This window comes from Cryptomeria japonica, chromosome 10 (assembly GCF_030272615.1).
Source record: "Cryptomeria japonica chromosome 10, Sugi_1.0, whole genome shotgun sequence".
Lineage (NCBI taxonomy): Eukaryota > Viridiplantae > Streptophyta > Pinopsida > Cupressales > Cupressaceae > Cryptomeria > Cryptomeria japonica.
This window is the reverse complement of record NC_081414.1, coordinates 296,479,559-296,500,103: the sequence shown is the minus strand read 5'-3', so window position 1 is coordinate 296,500,103 and position 20,545 is coordinate 296,479,559. Positions and strand designations below refer to the sequence as shown.

At 33.0% G+C, this 20,545-nt stretch overlaps 1 protein-coding gene across 2 annotated transcripts; it reads right to left on the bottom strand.

Moving 5' to 3' along the window:
* Positions 1–16,724: 16,724 nt before the first annotated feature.
* On the bottom strand, positions 16,725–18,834 carry LOC131859516 (uncharacterized). 2 transcript variants are annotated; one of them, XM_059213341.1, is made up of 3 exons: positions 18,605–18,834; positions 17,461–17,658; positions 16,725–17,378 (listed from the first exon to the last, which is right to left on the bottom strand). In XM_059213341.1, exons 2-3 carry the CDS (start codon positions 17,473–17,475, stop codon positions 16,998–17,000), a joined length of 396 nt encoding a protein of 131 aa, XP_059069324.1. In that variant the 5' UTR covers positions 17,476–17,658; positions 18,605–18,834; the 3' UTR covers positions 16,725–16,997. The 2 variants fall into 2 exon arrangements, with proteins under 2 accessions (XP_059069324.1, XP_059069325.1); XM_059213342.1 differs by having other exon boundaries at positions 18,614–18,834.
* Positions 18,835–20,545: the final 1,711 nt, after the last annotated feature.

Genomic DNA, 20,545 nt, shown 5'->3' with positions numbered 1-20,545 from the left:
ATATGGACACGTTATATTATGGGTAAAATTTTGGTGTTTGGGGATCAATGGATTGGACGTAGGAAGATGTGTGTGTCCCCTCTTTCTCCTGGAGTGGATCAACGTGTGTGTTTTTGGTTTGGAAGGTTTAATTTTAATTTTGGCTGACTTGGTTCAAGCCTTGAAGATCTATCTTGTATATAAAGAATGTTTGCGAATGAGTTGTGTAGCGAGACAAAGCTTGTGATGTGGATACAGACAGTGAAGTTCAGCGAAGAACAAAGTGGAAGAGTTGTGTTTGAATAATATCTAAGTTGTTTGAGACTATGGTAGAAATATGACATAGTGTGTTGTTAGATGAGATCTAAATTGTGTGTGTTGCTATTGGTTTCTTGATGCTAAGTTCAAGGACAATTTCATGATAAAGAGATCCTTCTTTTCAAATCAATTTGTTGTATCTTGCCTTGTTGTAGTTAGCATCAGGTTTGCAAGTCATTTTTGTAGCTTTCCCCAAGAGGAGTTAGCCTTGGTCAATTAGTTCAAAGCAGTGAGCTCTTTCATTGTAATCTAACATACATAGTGGATATATTTTGTGACCAAGTGCCCATCGTGATTTTTCCTTGTTTGGGTTTTCCACATACAAATTTTTGGTGTTGATGTGTTGATTATGTGTTGTTGTTTAATTCATTAAATGTTGTGAGTTACTGCATTAATTATTTATTTAAGACTAATTCACCCCTCCTCCCAGTCCCGTCTTGGGTTCAATAGACCTTGGCCTATGTAAAATGTGGGATATTAGGTAACAAAGTGATAAACAAAGATTCCAAGGATGGAATTCTGAGAACTTGCACCCTTTTTTGTGAGGTTCATCGGATCACCTGAAGGAACTAGAACTAAGATAGAGTTAGCAAGAGAATTTAGTAACTATAGAAGCAAAAATTGGAACAAGAACAAATGAAAAAGAAAACTCAGGAGTAGAAGTAAGAGGGTCATCCTTAGCCTTGTACAAGGAATCGCATTCAAGGGCCATCATATACTGATGATGCTTACGATAACATGCAAGCTATTTTTTATAGTGATGGGGGCCAAGAACAAAGACCTAGAAAGGCTCCTGAGCATCATACTCTACAAATTAAGTTGTCTTCACAATCATTGCCACCAAAATAATCGGCTCCACGAGTGGAGCTAGAGGTGTTATAGATGCAAGGACCTTAGTCTTAACAATAAGCACCTTTCCTCATTTTTCCATAGGAGGAGGAGGAATAGGAGGATCCCTCAAGGATCAGGATGTAGGAGCTACCCATGAAGAATCAAAATGAGGAGAGTTCTTTCTATTTCTATACAAAGGAGGACAAGGAGTTGTAGGAAGAATCAAAAGTCAGAGGCCTTATGGTTTGGACATGGACAACATGGGAATATTTCATCTTCCTATGTTGAGCACAACTAGATGAAAAGAAGACACCATTAGAGGTTGTGAATTCCTAAAAGAATGAGGGGGTATACTTGAGTGAACATGCTTGTCCTTAGCCTCCAAAGAAGAATGCATAAAGGACGAAGCATGCTATGATGTAAAAGTAGGCTAAGGAGAAGGAATTGGAGAAGAAAAATAAGGAAGGATATAAGAATGTCATGAACCCCCAACCTTGTATCTATAATAGGCCTTGTATAAAAAGTCATCATGGGGCAACATGGGCCCTACCAAAGTAAGCCAAAAGTGATCAAGTAGAAAGCACCCACATGACACCAGCGGTTTGTATCCAATATCTTGGGTCATATGAATGATGTCCTCATGGGGAAGCTTCACACATTTATGGATGATTGTCGTGATCAAGCATCCATGAAAACTAGCTAAGGAATTATGTGCTTTTCTCTAATATCATCCATTGTCTTGGATCCCACAAGGACTGAAAAAGAAATGAAATCAATAGGCCTAAGAGAAATATTTCCATGAAAAAAAATGGTAGCTTTAAACTCCTCGTACTTCTTATTTTCAAGACCATTAGTGAATAGAGTTTATTATGTTATCATATTGACCCTACTGATAGGATCGACTATAATGCTAGTGACTACAATAAGGTTGATTTGAGTAGGAATATGTAGTAGAGAATGATCACTATTTAAAATCAATTTGTTTGAAGTGAATGATATATTTGGAAAGCTCTAACTTAGAACTTTGAGGAGAGATAGAAGTCATAAGGTTGATATAGTAGAAGAGTAATATTGAGTCATAATATTAGAAGAATGTGCAAGAAAGGGATTTGTGAATATCTACAACTAACTATTACTTTAGCAACTGATCTCTATTTTAATTCTACTTTTTACCATCGAGGATGGTACCATTGTTTATTTTGTCTTGTCTAACATAATGAAGATAGACATAATTCTTGATATAATGAAGATGGTATCTCGCATAGGTAGAAAATAGAACTATCATGAGAAAATTAATGTACAATCTTGCATAGATTTTGAGGCTACAAAATGGTAGAATATGACGAAATAACAAATAATGATAGTTATAAATTGATTTTAACTAAATGGAATAATGAAAAATAAAAGAGAAGATATGTTGCAAGATGGCTAAAAAGTTGCAAGATGGATAGAAAGTTGTACGTATGAGCTGGCGTTTCTTTGTGATGTTGATGGGCGTGCACTCCAAGAAAACAAACTAACTGCATTTCCATCTCCATCTCACTTTTTAGTTTCTATTTCCCACCAATCAAACTATTGAGCTCATTCACGAGAACAAGAATGGGATTTCAAGACTGATACAAGTGAGTCAGGTTAATTGCTATATTTGTTCTCACTTCTCTCTTCATCGATAAGAATGCTTTTTTTTTTCTTTTCTGCAATCTATCAAGGAATACGATTTCTCATTTCTTTAGTCCCATTTCATAAGTCACTTCCAATGTTGAAATAAGTTGTAGAAATTGTTGATTTATTTGTGAAAATTATGAGTCCAACTTGCAGGTACATGGGTAATTGTGCCCTGGCTAGGTTTATAGTTACATGTGTTGGGTATATGAAGCCCAATGGTCACATGACTATTTGTCTTCCCTAGACTCTCCATTTCATATCTGATATGTTTATATAAATGGCTAAGTGCAGCCCATATTGATTGTACTATGTATTGGATATTTGGTTAATAAGATAATTCCCCGTGTTTCTGGTGGACATAGCCACTTAGTGGTGAACCACGTTAAATCTTGTGTTGTGTGTTTCTTTTTTGCTTTTTGGTTTTTGATTCTCTGCTCATTTTAATCTTTACAACCTGTTGTGTGATTTTACATATAAAGTTTATCTTACTGATATAGAATCTTTTGATCTATACTAGTTTTTGTGTTAATTTGCATTTGTGATACGGAACCTGACCTTCATTTTCTCACATCCTTCCTCTGAGTAACATGAACAATTTATCCCTCTTCATATTTATATCAAAACAACTTTAGTGAGACAATTTCCTCCTTATCTTTGTGTGTGAATTATGGTTATTTAGATCGCTTACAAGAAAATTTAAAAAGTTCCAAGAGGAAAAACTTAGGATTCTCTACTTTGAATGTTTTGGTCGTCTTCCCCTAGAAATAATTTTGATCAAATCCACATTGTATTTGAGTCTTGTATACAAAACGTGCATCTCAGTTGTTTGTTTGAGACAATCTACTATAAATTTAACCCGTAACAGAGTTTCTCTACTTTTCACCAAGAATAACTATGTTCCCTTTTTTTTTTCGAAGTGCAAGTCTACGATGGAAACAAGGCCGGACAGGAAAGATATATTGGCAATAAGACCTAAAATGAATTCATACTTTTTTGTATTGATCAAACTTATTATAATTATTTGAATTTGTTTCTTAATAGGAGAAGAGCACGAGTAGTTGAGCATGTACCAATTGTTGTAAGGGTTGTTGATACGTTTTGTTCCAAAAATAGAACAAATAAAACCTATTGTTTGAAACATAAAATATCAATTTTTGTTACGAAATGTACCAATAGTTGTTAGGAAATGTACTAATATTGTAAAAAGTAATCAATCAGGTGATGCCATATCAGCTGCACAACTATAGGGCCTCTTTTGCACGCCTGTTGGTCTCACCTTTTTTTTGGGCTGTTTTGGACACCTAGGCAAAAAGCATGCTGATGTGGCACCATACTTAATGATGTGGTGCTAAAAGCTTAGTTTTAAGCATGGGACTTGCCAAGTAAGCTACTGTAAAAAATTGGGAGTGATTTGGAATTTCCACATAAGATTTTGAGAAGCACAAAATTAAGATGCTCAACTACTGGTGCTCTTCCCCTATATAAAATGACCGCAAAATAAACGCAAAGATCCAAAATCAGAATCTCGTATATCATTTCATCCTGTGAATCATATATTATTTTGCAATTCTGTCAGTGTATACTGATAATACTATATGTCAGATTTTTCTTGGATTCCGTAACATAATCACCGCCATGAAAGCTAATGACCTTTTTTACAATGTATTTGTAGTGGGTGATATTGTTGCATGTTTTATTGTGGCATTAGTACTTGTGATTACTAGGGCTGTGGCATTAGTTCAGCGGTTTTTGGTTGGTCGTGGCTTTTTATCAGTCTTGATTTTGTTACTGTAGTAAGCATGCTTTTAAATTGGTTTGTATTATTTCAACGTGCAAGGTGCTCAGAGTTTATCAAGACAATGTACAAATGAAATTTTTTTTTAACCCATTCTGTTTAATGAATTCTTATTTTTTCGTTACTCTTTGGAATTTAAGTCTTCTTTTATTACCCAGTCTTTCAATTATCTTCATACATTATAACTTATGTGTTATGTATTATCTCTAAAATTGGATAGCCATTTCAGTCTTTGAACTAGAAGAAGAATTCAACTAATTTGATGAGTCAATTATGGTGCAATTAATATCATATATTTCTGTTGTTTAGTTTTTTAATAAAACTTTTAGCTCAGATAATCAATAGCTGAGACGGTTTGACCAGACTGACATTTCTGACAAAACTTTCTTCCTTCTACATTAGCGTTGCTTAATATTAGGCATGATGCAGATAGAAAATTTAGAATTTCATCTCTGTAAAGTGATGTGCTTATCTTCCATTTTAATATTTTGGAGAGTGAATGTTAACTGTTTTGTTTGGTATTCCTGACTATCATAGATGATAGATATTTATAAATTTTGTTTGTCGTTTTAACTTTAAGGATAGTTGAGGTTTTGTTGAGCTTCCTTTCTTAATTTAAAGATAAAATTTATCACATTATTTTGTTTTGTAAAAGATAAATTTAAACATGTACATTCACATGTTCTGTAGAGACAAACTGTGGTTTCAATATTAAGAATAGTTGATAAGATTTAATAGCCAATTCAACTTGCTTCTAATGTCAATCTAGGATCGTAGACTTGATGAAAGGTACACTGGCTATCTGCTCAAGGGATGAAGATAACAAGCCAAGTGGGGATGAATGTAGCTAGAACATACAAAAATAAACCCCAACGACAGGAACTGTCACTTCCTGGCGATAGGATCTGCACACGACAAACTCTAAAACATAAACTTAACACCAATTATTGAAATCGTAATTAAATATGAAGCACATTAGAATCAATTAGAATTATATACAATTACATAAACTACAATATCTAAACTAACATGAACAATACTAAGCATGTAGTCAATTAGTATACTACAAGCATGGAATAACAATACTCATTAGTAAAGTCAATTAGTAGTAAATTTGCGACAGGAAGTTCAGTAAGATCTGCACCCACATATCAGTATAGTACAAGCATGGAATAACAATACTCATTAGTAAAGTCAATCAATAGTAAATTTTCATTAATTTATCTAAAAACTATATTAAATATTACTTATTTATATTAATCACATGCAACATAAGATGGGATGAAATATAATAGGAATGGAATATGTAAGTGACTATGAACAAATGAAATGTGAGATAAAATTAGAAATAATTATCTCTTATCATTCCCCCCAACTTAGCATATTGCACATCCTCGTGCAATCATTTAAAAAATTGTCAAGTCCTCTTCAAACAAAGCCTCATGGAATTATTTTCAATTATTTTTCACCATCCCTTCATAACAAGATTCTCATGACAATATTTATTGCTTGTTTTTTTTTCAATTTCCTTCTTGATACCTCCTTCAATTTTTAGTTTTCTTCATTTTTCATTTCCACTTTTTCTCATCTTTTTTTATTTTTCTTCATTTTTTCAGTTTTCAATTTCTCTCTCTCTTTTTTTTAGTCTTCATAACATCAAAATTGTATAAATGCTATATATATAGGAGGTATCATGAAAAATCATCACGACTCCCAGCTATGTGAAATGATTGAAATGAAAGGCAACATGAAGGATGAAGGTGAAATGACAAGCAATATGAAATGATCATGCATGATGAACTATGAAGGATAAAGTGAAGTAATGGGTGAAAAGATACATAATAAGGGTGGTATACCTCCCCCCAACTTAAAGGGTTGACCGTCCTCGGGGAACAAGGAGAGGATAGGTAGAGATGTTGCAGAAATTATCCATATAATAAAAAATATTAATAAAGTTGAGAGATAAAAGAATCAAAAATTAAACTGATTGCTTTACAAACTTGCATGTCCATGTTTTCCAATGTTGGGTAGCCAAAATAACTCAGCAACTGTGAACCATGAGTAGGGAAGGAACCAAAACTTGTGACTGCAACAGAAACTAAGGCATAGCTACATAAGTGAGTAACCAGAGATGCTAGAAACACCGAGAGAGAGGGAAAGAACCATAGAAGCATCCGAGTGTTCCTGAAAAATAGTTAGCTCAAATAAATTATTGATTTTTTTATTTTTTTTATTTTTTTGTTCATTTTTTATAATGACAAGTGACCATTGTCAAGCCAGTTTTCATTCACTCACCGCTTAGTGGCATTGTAAAAACACTTTTCACCACTAAGAATTTATTTCAACTACAATCCGCTAGAAACTGGTTTTCAAATTATAATTGTATAACAATGCCTGAAGGCTTTCATTGTTAGAAGTTATTGCCTTTTTTTTTTTTTTTACATTTTTTTCTTTTTGTTTCATTTCTTTCTATTTTTTTCATTTTTTTCTCTTATGAAAAACTGCATATAATGACCAAAGAAATTAAAACTCTCATATGGATGTTGAAGTGGTACCATCCAAATCTAGGAGTTTCCTTGGAATTCCTTCAATGAAAGTCACCGTTAAAACTAGTTTGCATGTAGGTAAAACTTTGAAATGAAGATCAACAAGAAAAATGTCTTCATCATGATTGACCATGCTTAGTTCATAGTACCATTGAAAGGTTGGCTTCAGTACCGAAGACAAGGTTGTGTAGTGAAAGATCAATTGTAGTCTCCAATGTGTCCATTAAACTTGAGGTAGGTGGAGACTCATCTCTAGGAAAGAGTGTGATGCAATATTCTCAAGATCCTTGTGGATGTCTTCAAGTTGTGTTTAAATGTGTAACTCTAGAAAATAGCATGTCAAGATTCATGGATCTCATAGACCAAGTTGCACACCATCCTCCACATGATATAGCATCAAAGAAGAGAACAAATGTCCATGAATGGTAAACATCTCATGCAAAATTCCTTTTGTGAAGCACAAAGGAAACTTATATGTTCCAGCTAGAAAGGTTAACGAAGCCAACAAAATGTGTGATTCAATGCTCATGTAGAAAAGCATAATCAACTGGTACTAGTGCAAGGGTGTCATCTCACCACAATAAGAGACCTGCAACCATACTTTCAAAATATTTCATTTAAAACCAACTTTGTCTGGCAAGAAAACAATCTTTCATTGACAAATAAATATATATCCGAAAAGAGAACATTCTTTCACTTCTATCTTTTCAAGTAGTCAAAAATAAAAAACTACGAAGGTGTAACACATATATGTATCTTTACATAAAAATAGAATAAAAAAATGAGTACACATTCTTTTATTCATTTATCATAACATTTAAATAGTGCAATCATTAAGTTGCATTCTATTTCTTATTGTTTTGAATTTCCACGTTAATATTTCCTAAGTTCTCTATCTTTCCATGTGTTTTGGTTTGTCTACCTCTTTTCTCAAATAACATATTTAGTTTGATACTAATATGTGGTTTTTCATGATTTATGAATTCAACTAACGGATTTTACTAATTTTTCATAACAATATTTAACATGATGAAAATTCATAATGCGCATACCTATATGGCTTTTCAAATGAGTTACCCAATAATCATCTTAACTTCTAATGCAAGGATCAAATTTGGGAGTGTAACTCTTTTCTTCATGAAATCAAAATAAGCTTGAATATTTAATAATTCATTATCCTAGTGTTTCATCTTCTTTGTGGTTCAAGTTCAAAGTTTATAACGCATAAACTTTCTCTGTCCTCTTGCTCTATTTCTAGAGGATTTTATGATCTAATTTCTATGAGTTACACTATGTTTATCAACAAACTTTAAGAAAATATTTTATTATTGCATCTTTATTTACATGAACATATTTTAAAACAATTTAAAATGGTTTCATATGATCAGGAAATTGAATATCATGATTCTAATTCCTTCATTTGATTATTGTATAAATCTGAACAAAATAGAACTTTCTTTTATCTTCTACAACAAAACTTTCTATAATAGAGCCTACCTCTTAAATATGATCCAAGTCTGTTATGAGCACTAATAAATTCTCCCAAAATGTCTGCAATACATCCAGATTCTATTACTTTCCCCCTCTACGCTATTATATCTCATGAGCTCACTCTTCTCTACTCACTACTCTATATTTCCATTCTCTATTCTTCGTTCTTATTTTTTCTATATTCAACAAATTTCTCTCTTTTTCACAATATCTTCTTCTCTCTTTCTATTCTCTAATAATAAAACGAACTAATGGTTGTTTTAAGATCCCACCTCTGAAATTCGACACTAAATTTGAGATGATCATCACCAATCTTTTATGACTGGTCGTAATACTCCTAAACCTCCAATACTTTTCTCTTCCACATTCCATTATCTAATCCTTTGTTGTATGTCTATCTTTCTCTTCCAATTCAATGTTCTATATATAGTGTTTTCATCTACCTTCTTTCCTATTTTTGGGCCCATCTCTCTTAGTGGTGACTTATTTATCTTGACACCACTACTAGTTTAACTACAACATCATAGTCCTAGATGGTTTCAAACACTTGTGTGTTCTCTATGGAATGATATTCATTATCCCTGTTGTTGACACCAAACTGCTCAAGTCGTTTAAGTTCTTTATTACCAGTGTTATTATGCGGACTAATTACCACGTTACTATTAAATCATGCCACATTAAATTGCAGTTGAAATGCATGTGAAGGTGGAGATTTGGGTGGGTAGTTGGTAGTAACATTGACTCACTCCCTTCCGTACATGGAATAGTTCTCATGGCACCTTGACCTGTAAATATACGGTAAGCTTAGCTATTATTCTTCGATTCCACTATGCGGTAAGCTTAGCTATTAATAACTTGTTATAGAATGCTATGTGAAATAGTCAACATTGACTCCCACTTCGCATTCCTTATTCGATGTGATATATAATTTGCAAGTCGAGTTTCAATACAAACACTTAAATGCTTGTTTTGTGGCATGGTCGACATATTATTGTTTTTCTTGCAAACAATTTTTCTAAGTTTCCACGTTATGCCAAATCAACTAGTATCGACTCTCATAACATGTTGTTTGACTATGACTTGCATTAATAAATCTGCCAACCCTATCAGTTATTATGCTTTCAATTAAGTGGCTTTTCATGTTTATATTTATATTTATATATATAAATATAAATAATGTCTTTTCATAAAACAAAATAATTTAATTTCAATAATATATTTACATATATAGTAATTACATACGTATATATATGTATATGTTCAAATTTTTCTTTGAACTCATATATATAATATGTATAATTATATATATAACTATATTAATAAATCAATTCAAATTTTAATTATCTTTTTTTTTTCAAGACATAATATAATGTGTGTGTGTGTGTGTGTGGGGATGTACACACACACACACACACACACACACATATATATCATTATCATAAATCAAGAAGTAAAAATATAAACGCGATATTTAATCCATTTCACAAGATGCACATACAAACATCAAAATACATGTATAAACATTTAAATCAATCTATCAAGTAAAACTACTCATTCCAAATTTATCATTCCAATTTAAACAAATACTCAAATAAGGTCATTTAAATAATCCTTCTTTACAAGATCCAAAATATAAATTCTAATGTGGTGTGTGAGATATTCCATCTATTCTAGCGAAATCCTGGAGCTAAGACAACTCTACCTAAACCCTATTCTCACCTTCATTCACATTCATCTGTTCCTGCATTCACTTGCACTCAATTTCTCATTAGCAATGACAATCCCTAATAATAAAAATATTACCGATCATTTAATCACACTTACAGAAAATAATATAAATCATTTCTTTGCATTTGAATTTCTTTCACATTATCATCTAATTCCTCTAAAAATTTTCATTTCCATTTCAATTTCATTTTATTTGCGAAAAGTAAATGTTATTTTCTTAATTAAATAATTATTGATAAATAGGGTTCGCGACATGGAAAAGGAATACTGAGGTTTGGAATGAGATTTATGACGGGGGCCTAGTGACGTATATACAAAGGTTGAAGGGGAATTCATCGAGTGCCACTGAAGATTTTGTGAGAGGCTGGGATAATGGTATCCTAAAGGTCTATCACATTGAGTTTAGGATTGATGAAGATTTTATCACTGAAATTACTAGTATGCAGATGGACGGAAGGAAGTTTTATAGAGAACAAAAATTTGTTGAAGAAGTTATCTCCACTTTCTTCGACAAGCAAAAGGTGCAAAATAGGGTTCAAAAATTGGTTGATGGTGGCTACAATCAGAACAATCTTCAAATGCCTTGGGCCAATGTGGTGGAGGTTATAATGAGATACATCACTCTTGATGGCTGGCATGTGAGCATTTTTTCCTACCACTTTGTCATTTTGAATCAGTTCAGGCAGGATAGAAAAATTTCCAATCTAGTTTATTTGCCATCTTCTTTAAGGCATAGTCTTGAGAAACATGCAGAGAATATGGATAATCTAGTCCTCCATGAGGGCCTTATTCATCTTATTATGGATTATGCTAAAGCCCATGAAGTCAATTCGTCCCCTATTTTGAAAACCCATGTTTCTTCTTTCAACCCGGAGATTCAAGTGGTTTCTAACATAGATTTGGAACGGGAAGATAGCAGGCTTGCCAAGGACTGGCAGGATCAAGACTTGTCAGATGACCCTGAGTATTGTTCACTTACTAGTAAGGGTCCCATTCATAATATAACCCATGGGACAAGTAGCAGTAAGCATAACAAGCACCCTAGGTGGGTCGCTAGCAAATATAAAAATCTGGGTACCAAGTCTACTGACTTTGTTTCTCCCAAATCTAAGAAGCCCAAATCTGGAAGGGGGGCCAATAAAGATAGTGAATAGGAGATTGAAATTGAAATTCCCATAGACATTGATCTTGGGAAATAGGGGAGGGGTGAAATTGACGCAGATTTGGATAAATGCATTTCCTTTGTGGCCAACAATCTGTTGGATTGTCTCTGAAAGATGATGATGGATATTAGAGTGTTAAAAGAGAGTATAAATGGTATTGTGGATACTTTTATGAACAAACCTGGACCCAGTAATATGAAGAAACTCCTCCAGTTGACCCAGAAAGTTAGTTAGGACTTGGACAAGATGAAATCAAATCATGAAAGAATAATATATAATCTAGAGGTTAGCTTGGAAGAAATTAAAGGAATTTTGAAAAATATGATACAGATCAGCAAGGCCACCATGAATAATAGTTTTGAAGGCTTGATGAGGGTCAATAATATTATTGCAGATTACAAGGTTGATCCTATTGCCAGTATCACTCCTTCGGACTCCAAGAAGAAAAAGAAAGTGTAGGGTATAGGTGGTCATATTTCTTGTTCTCATACTATGACAGGTCCGTGTACCCATACCGGGAAGGCAACTTTGGATTTATCATGGACAAGTTGGAGGCTATCAATAGGAAAGTTATTTAGAAGAATGCAAATCTATTGCATTTTTATCGATAGGTCTTTGTTTCTTCTGGTCTTTGTATATTTTATGTTTTAGGTTGTTTGGCGAGCTTGCACCAAGATGGTTTAGCTTTTTCTTTTGGTCATGATCTTTGATGCTTATTCTCTGGTTTTGTAAAACTTTTGGGTTTCGGGTCCCTGTAAAACCCATTTACCTTAATAAAAAATAAGGGACACATCAAGAACAAACAAGCCACGCAAAACAAAAGTAGACAAGACCATGTCCCATGTTTTGTCATTCATAGCACACCATGATGTAAAGGATTGTGGCAACTAAAAGGACACAAAATGAAGGGCTTGAAAAGATAAACAAAGACAAAAATGAATCAAAGTCAACATGAGTGCCTAAAATATCTTTTGCCAAAAGGATAACTAACGGATGGGATTTGATATTCATCTAACTAAAGGAAGAATACAACCTACATAGATTGATGATTGGATTAGGGATCAACGAGATTAGATGACAAAAGGGAACCTGATATGATTATGATGATAGAGATGATTAAAAATAATTATTAAAGAACTAGCTGATGGGATACGATATTGATGAGACACCACTAACTTATATAAAGGAAGAGATGTAGGGATACATATGCACAAGTGGACCTAGATAGAAACACACAACTGACACTATGTACAAGACACTATTTAAAAGATGCACACGAGCCATGGATGATGGATGAAGACCTAGGGACAAACATGATGGTGCTATAGTTAAGATGAAAAGTCACAATGGATTATTGATTGATGGGGTGTTGTTGATGTGAAAACGATGTATCCAAAATAATATAATGATTAAGAATGATGCATCTCGATGATGATGATTGGATTGTGATCAAGGTTTGGAGAAACTCTGAGAACAAGACCATGGATGTGTTTGGATGAATTTATTGGTGTTTTCTTTTGGATAGCTGAAGGAGATGGAAAGGATTTGCATGCAATGGTGGATTGCAAGGAGAAGATGGATTGATTGCATGGGGGTAGCCTAGAGCTAGATACCAATGACAAGGGATGTAAGAGGTGATGGAATGATACAATAGGAGGGATGAAAGAATGGAGGATAGGCTAAAAAGGATTTGGAGATGAAAGCATTATGGAAGTGACTAGGGGATGAAAGGATGAGGGACAAAGAGATGGAAGTAGATGAGGATTGAGAAAGGATTAGGTTATGGAATAAGGGATGGAGGAACTGGGAGATAAGGATTGGTGGATGGATGGATTAGTGAATGAATAGTGGGTGTGAGAGGGTATCTAGCGACTATGTTGCAAAGCGATAAGATGTCCCTTTTAGGATATTTCATTTGTAGCGAGGCACTTAGTAGGGATATGATAGGAGGAATGATAGGAAGTTGAGGGAATTACATGGAAGATAGGGTGACGGGTGGATAAGGACTATGAAGGTATGTGAAAGGATTATATGGATGGGAGGAAGGATGGGTAAATAGGAAGGATGATGGAGAAAATCTTGTGATGGGGAAATGGATGCCAAGAGGTGTCTAAAGAATGTATACATGATTACCTTTTTTTTGGTCAAGATCTAGAGGAGGATGGAGGAAGTGAAATGGATAGGATATGTTGGGTATGACAGGTAGATGAGATGGAGCAGGTGATGGCTAGATGGTTAGAAGAAATTGCCCCCAAGTGTGGAGAGCAAAAGGATGGAGTGAATTGCATATGATGCCTATTTGCTAGGTTTTCATCATGGTACTTGTCCAAGTTGCTTGTTTACCAAGTTTTCACCATTGAATGAACTTTTCTTTTTACTTTTTTTCTTTTTTCTATTTTTTTCCAGATTTTTTTATTTCATTTTTTAAATTTTTTTTGGAATTTTCTGATTTTTGGGAAGGAAATTTATGGATGGAAATGGATGCGATAAATGGATTTCGAGGATTTTAAAATCTAAATTAAAATAATATAATTTTTTCATTTGTATAAAAAAATTATGCAAAATGACATAAGCATCACTTTCAAAAATGTTGTTGACTATAAATTAATGACATCGGGTTCTCTATTCTATGCATGTGAAATATATTAAATTAATAAAAATAATTATAAATATTATCTATTCATTAGGTATTGATGTTCTTGTTCCAACAAATAAATTAAATTTTGATACATACATAACAAGTTATGTGTGATGACATAAATCTATGTCTACATTTTATTTGGTTTGACTTCAAAACTTAAATTAAAATAATATGTAAGAATTTAATGAAACAAATTACAAGAATTTGATATCCATGTTGCAAATCTATATTAAAATAATATAATTTGATCATTTGTATAAAAAAATTATGCAAAATGACATAAGTGGCACTTTTAAAAATGTTGTTGACAGTAAGTTTATTTTTTTATTAACAATTATGTAAAAAAAAATTACAATTTAATTTCAAAACTTTCAAAACAAATATATTTAGAATCTACAAATAAAATCTCACAAATCACTAGTTCACATCATCTACAAATTCTTGATGGTTTAGGTGCTTTAGAATTTAGAAACGGAATATTTAATTCAAAATATTGTTTTCAATATCCTACTTTGACAAAAAAGTGGGAACCATTTAATCACATTAAATCTATACTCTTGATTGAGAAATATTGTTAGTTGTTAAAGTAAATTCAAATTGAAGAAATTCATTTATTAAACCTCAATGTAATGGCTTTATTTTAATATGTTCTCAATTTTTCATGTTATTATAAGCTAGCACATTCGAATTCTCTCATGGTTAATACCATGTGATGGCTTATGCTAATAAAAAATATCACATGATGTGTTCAACCAAAATTATCCTCTTGCCTAAACATGATTAGTGACTATAATGTGTATAGTTTTATAAAGAAAAAGAATATTTTGAAAACACGTGAATGTTAGTGTTTTATTTTGTTAGTGTTTTATTTTGTCTTTTACATGACAGGACAAAATACTAGAATCTTTTACATGACAGGACAAAATACTAGAATGTATGATATAAATCTTTTGTTTAAATTAAGAGGAATCATAGTAAAATTTAAAGTAACCTTATACGTAGAACTACAAACAAAATTTACAATTATATGTCATAGGTTGCCTATAAATATCTATGATAGAGAAGAATATCAACATATTTTCAACATCAATGATTATTACCATACAAAGGTTTTAAAATTTTGATTTCTCTTTTGCACATCAATCAAAACTAATGGCATCTAAATTATGCTATAGTAATGCTCCTTGTTGGCAATAACCAATAATTCTATACTCTATAAATAGAATAATATAGTGTATAATATTAATAATAATTACAAAATATTAATAACAATATACAAAGTCAATACTATAACGTGTAGTCCAATAACATTAAGATGCTCTAAAATAAAATCAATTACATTAAATACTAAATGACATTTAATGTAATAAAAGAAAGGTTCCATACATCTATAGAAACTCCATTTCTCATATAAAACTAAGTGTGACAACTTTTGAACCTTATAGATAAACAATAACCTTAGTAACATAATTTTCTTCAAAATCTTAAATGTATAAAGAACTTTCAATAAATCTTATTAGTAATATATCTTTTATAGACTTTGAAATTATCTTAAGTGGGCATGCCAAGTACTAAATGCTACACCCAAAATAATGCAAATTAACTTCAATTTAGCATTGCCAATTTCCTCTATAACTACAAAGAACTCAATCTGTCCATGTGCTTTGTTTTTGCCTTTAAATATAGACTCTTGATCAAGCACAAGGTGATGACTTATGCTAATAAGAAAAGCTCATGATGTGTTCAACCTTAATGATATTCTACTGAAGCATATAATCATGCAAATAGTCTAGAAATGTGTGGAGGACATTATTAGTGACCATAATGTGTGTAGTAGATAAATGAAAAAACTAATATAGAACATGTCAATGCACATGTTTATATTACTGTTTTACAAAACAAAAAAAGTGATAAATTTTATCTTTAAATTAAGCAAGGATGCTCAAAAAAACCTATACTATTCTTAGAGTTAAAACAACAAACAAAATTTACAAATATCTATTATCTATGATAGAAAAGAATATAACATTCATTCTCTCTCTAAAATAATAAAATGGAAAATAAGCAAGTGCCAGGTGGCTCAATTACTTTACAAGGACGAAATTCTAAATATTCTCTCTTCCAGATCATGCTTAATATTATCCGGCACTAATGTCAAACCAGTTCAACTATCAATCATCTTAGTTAAAGTATTAGTACACAAGCTAATTAAGAGAAATACATGACATTAATTACATCATAAATCAGTTGAATTCTTCTTCTAGTGCATGGAAAGAAATGACTATCCAGTTTTTAAAATGCACCAATACATTGATTAATATACCAATACATTGATTAATATACTAAGTACAGATTTAAAAAGACTTGAATTTCCAAGACTAAGTACAGTATTAATATACCAATACATTAGTTATAATATATGAAAGTAACTCAAGACTAGAAAGTTAAAAAGACTTGAATTTCCAAGAGTAATGAAGTACAGATTCAGAGAGCTATAATACATTTATCTACTTGACAAATTTGGTTTAAAATAAAGTCATTCACTTGTCTTAAAATTTAAGATCAAATATTGAAATATCAAATTTATTTTACGGTATATGTATTATAAACATAAAGAAATATGGCCTCGTCCTGATGCTAAGCACATTGACATGATAAAAACCAACCAAAACCCATTAGTGCTACAGCCTGGCGAGCCATTTCCGCCTTGCTCTATATGTTAAAGAGAATCCATTATCTACTGTAAAACAGAATGGGTTAAAAAGTTTTTCATCCTGTTCACAGAAAAAGCTGTTTTCATAGAGTCTTGACAAATTCTGAGTACTCTACAGGCCTCCAAGTCAGCGAGACCATATTTCAAACTGATTAAAAGCCATGCATGCTAAACTAACAAAACCAAGACTGATAATATACGATGACGGCTGCACAGTGTAAAAAGCTGCAAGGAAACCCGACATGGAAAGTATCGTTGAATTCAAAAAGGTGAGGAAAATTGTACGATCCGTTCCCCGAGCCCTAGTTACCACGAGTAATACTGCGACGATAAAAGATGCAACAATAGAACCCACTCCAAATACATTGACAAAAAGACCATTAGCATTCATGGCGGTGGTTATGCCATGAAATCCAAGAAATACCCAAACGGCTGTGCATGGAATGGAAATGCCGGCCATCGCATGCCAAAACGTATGAAAAGGGCGCTGTTGTCCATCAGAATTCGCCTGAAAATTTCACCCCCAAAAAGTGTTAATACTTTCATGTGTGCTCCCCAAATTTAAAAAGAAATGTTCATATTTGTTTTACCTGCATGGAATCCATTGGGCCGATGTTTTCTGAGCTGCCTAAATCTGTTCCTCGCCGCGTTGTTCTTTAGGATTTCTTGTAATAACCCTAAATGCAAATCTTTTGGGGTTTCTTGTATGGTGCACCTTGGCAGGCTCCTGAGGCTAAAATATTATGAACGAGTGAAAAAGATGATACAATTCGGACAGAAGTTACGACCTGCCCAAATTATTTCATAGGGTCAGAAATTGGTGAAAAATCTGACATATATGATTTTCAGTATACACTGACAGAACTGTAAAATAATATACGATTCGCAGGATGAAACGATGTACGAGTTGCCGATTGTGGATCTTTACGTTTATTTTCCCGTCATTTTATATTTATATATTAAGAAACAAATTCAAATAATTATAATAAGTTTGATCAACACAAAAAACTATGAATTCATTTTAGGTCTTCTTGCAAATATATCCTTCCTGTCTGGCCTTGTTTCCATGGTAGAATTGCACTTTTCCAAGAAAAAAAGCGAACAGAGTTACTCTTGGGGAAAAATGAAGAGACTCTATTACGGGTTAAATTTACAGTAGATCGTCTCAAACAAACAGCTGAGATGCACGTTTTGTATACAGGATTCAAAGACAATGTGGATTTGACGAAAATAATTTAAGAGAAGACGACCAAAACATTCAATCTAGAGAACCCTAAGTTTTGCTTCTTGTAACTTTTTTATTTTCTTGTAAGGGATCTAAATAACCATAATTCACACACAAAGATAAGGAGGAAATCGTCTGACTAAAGCTATTTCGAGATAAATATGAAGAGGGAGAAATTGTTCCTGTTACTCAGAGGAAGGATGTGAGAAAACGAAGGTCAGGTTCCGTATCACAAATGCAAATTAACACAAAAACTAGTATAGATCAAAAGATTCTATATCAGTAAGATAAACTTTATATGTAAAATCATACAACAGGCAACTACAAACCTAGCAAGGGCACATTTACCCATGTATCTGCAAGTTGGACTCATAATTTTCAACAAACAAATCAACAATTTCTGAAACTTATTTCAACATGGGACTAAAGAAATGAGAAATCGTATTCCTTAATAGATTGCAGAAAAGCAAGAAAAACATCCTTATCGGTGAACAAATATAGAAATTAACCTGAATCACCTGTATCAGCAGTCTTGAAATTCCATTCCTGTTCTCGTGAAGGAGCTCAGTAGTTTGATAGTTTGATAGTTTGAAGCATTCTTATCGGTGAAGAGAGAAGTGAGAACAAATATTGCTCGGTAGTTTGATTCGTGGGAAAGAGAAACTAAAAAGCGAGATTGAGATGGAAATGTAGTTAGTTTGTTTTCTTGGAGTACGCGCCCATCAACATCAACATCAACATCAACATCAACCGGAAATGCGACATATAAAGATACAAATGAAATGACTATATACTATCAAATTAAAGATAACGCAATATGTTTAAAGAGCATTTCAAAGAAACTTTTACCAATCTTTTGGTAAAGGAAGAAAAACTATCTAAAGGAAAAATTTGCCTCAGACAAAAACTATCTAGATACATGTGTGATGCAGAGGTAGGGGTAGCTCAATGGTTTCAATCTACTAGGGTAGTAGTTCTATACTTTATCAATTAGACACCCTTGAGACACTATTTGACCCTTAGGGTTTGAACATTCTCTAGACTTTGGACAAACATCATAGGGTATTGTACACTTAAAAGTTTGGACAGTAACAACACAACAAAAAGGTCTCTTGAGGACCAACTTCAATGACATACCCTCATCCTTTAGGGATGCTTCTATTGATGATCTAGGCTGACGAACACATCAATACCTCCAACTTCTCCTCTAGACTTGAACACCCTACAAAGGACCTTTGGAGACCCTTTATGACTCACACTTCATAACTCTCCATATGACCCTCCATTGCAACAAACATGATTGGAATTATGTCTCGCATTAGGACCGACATTAGGACTATGACAATTAGGGTGTTTTAGGATAGTCAACAACATTAGTCAAGAGATCTGACCAAATTCCACAAGGCTTCCAACCTCCTAGTCTACTTGTGTGAGGGACTCTTCCCAAAGGTTCAAGGCTCCTTCAACTAGACACATTCCATCCAATACTTCATCCAAACTTCATTCAACAAGCATTGTCACTGGCTTCCTTATGACAATCACAGTAAACATACGCAAGGACAATCATATTTTCCTTTGGCCTTTCTTGATGAAATGGAATCAAGCCTCATAGGTTTGTACCTTGGTATCCACCACACCTTTTCCAGCATCCCTCACACAAGATGGACCCCCCCTTGTTGTAGTTTTATGTATTATTTTCTTTATAGTGTTGTCTTAAAGGTCTAATACATGGTGTATATCAAACCAACCTATCAACTTTGGCATGTGCATCCTTCACCATATAACCTCGAAAGATTGGGAAATGAAAATACATATTTATAAGAGCCTTTCCAATTAGTAGTGTGAGTTTTTAATGGTGAAACAGACTAAAATACATTTTTTTCCACTCACTGGAAACCCTAATGAGGGTTTTGATAGTTTTTAGAAAAATGGTTATATCTTACTCAAATCACAATGAAATTAAATGAAACAAAAAGAATAATTTAGTAAAACCTCTTCCCTAACATCTCCTATAGGTTTCAGGAGAAAAAAATAAAGCTTTTAAGGTGAACAAAATAGAAAAATTGACTGCAATGTGGTAAATTGTGCAGAAACTTTGGGTGGCATGTACAATGACTTTTTATACCTAACCAAGTGGATTACTGCTGGAATCAAGGAACACTGAGAGGGGGGGGGGGGGGGGTGAATCAATGTTCTGTAGTCTTTAACAATATTAATTTGATTTTTCAACCATCTAATACAAATCAACAAAAGAAAGATGCGAACACATAAATCAAATATCCACAACACCATAACACCAGGATTTTTACGTGGAAACCTGGTCAAGGGAAAAACCACGATGGGATTGAGACCCACAATATAAATATACTTTGTTAGAAGTATAGAAATATTACATTTAAGGGTAATGCACATGCATTTAGACACACTGCTTAGAGCTCACTACTCAATTT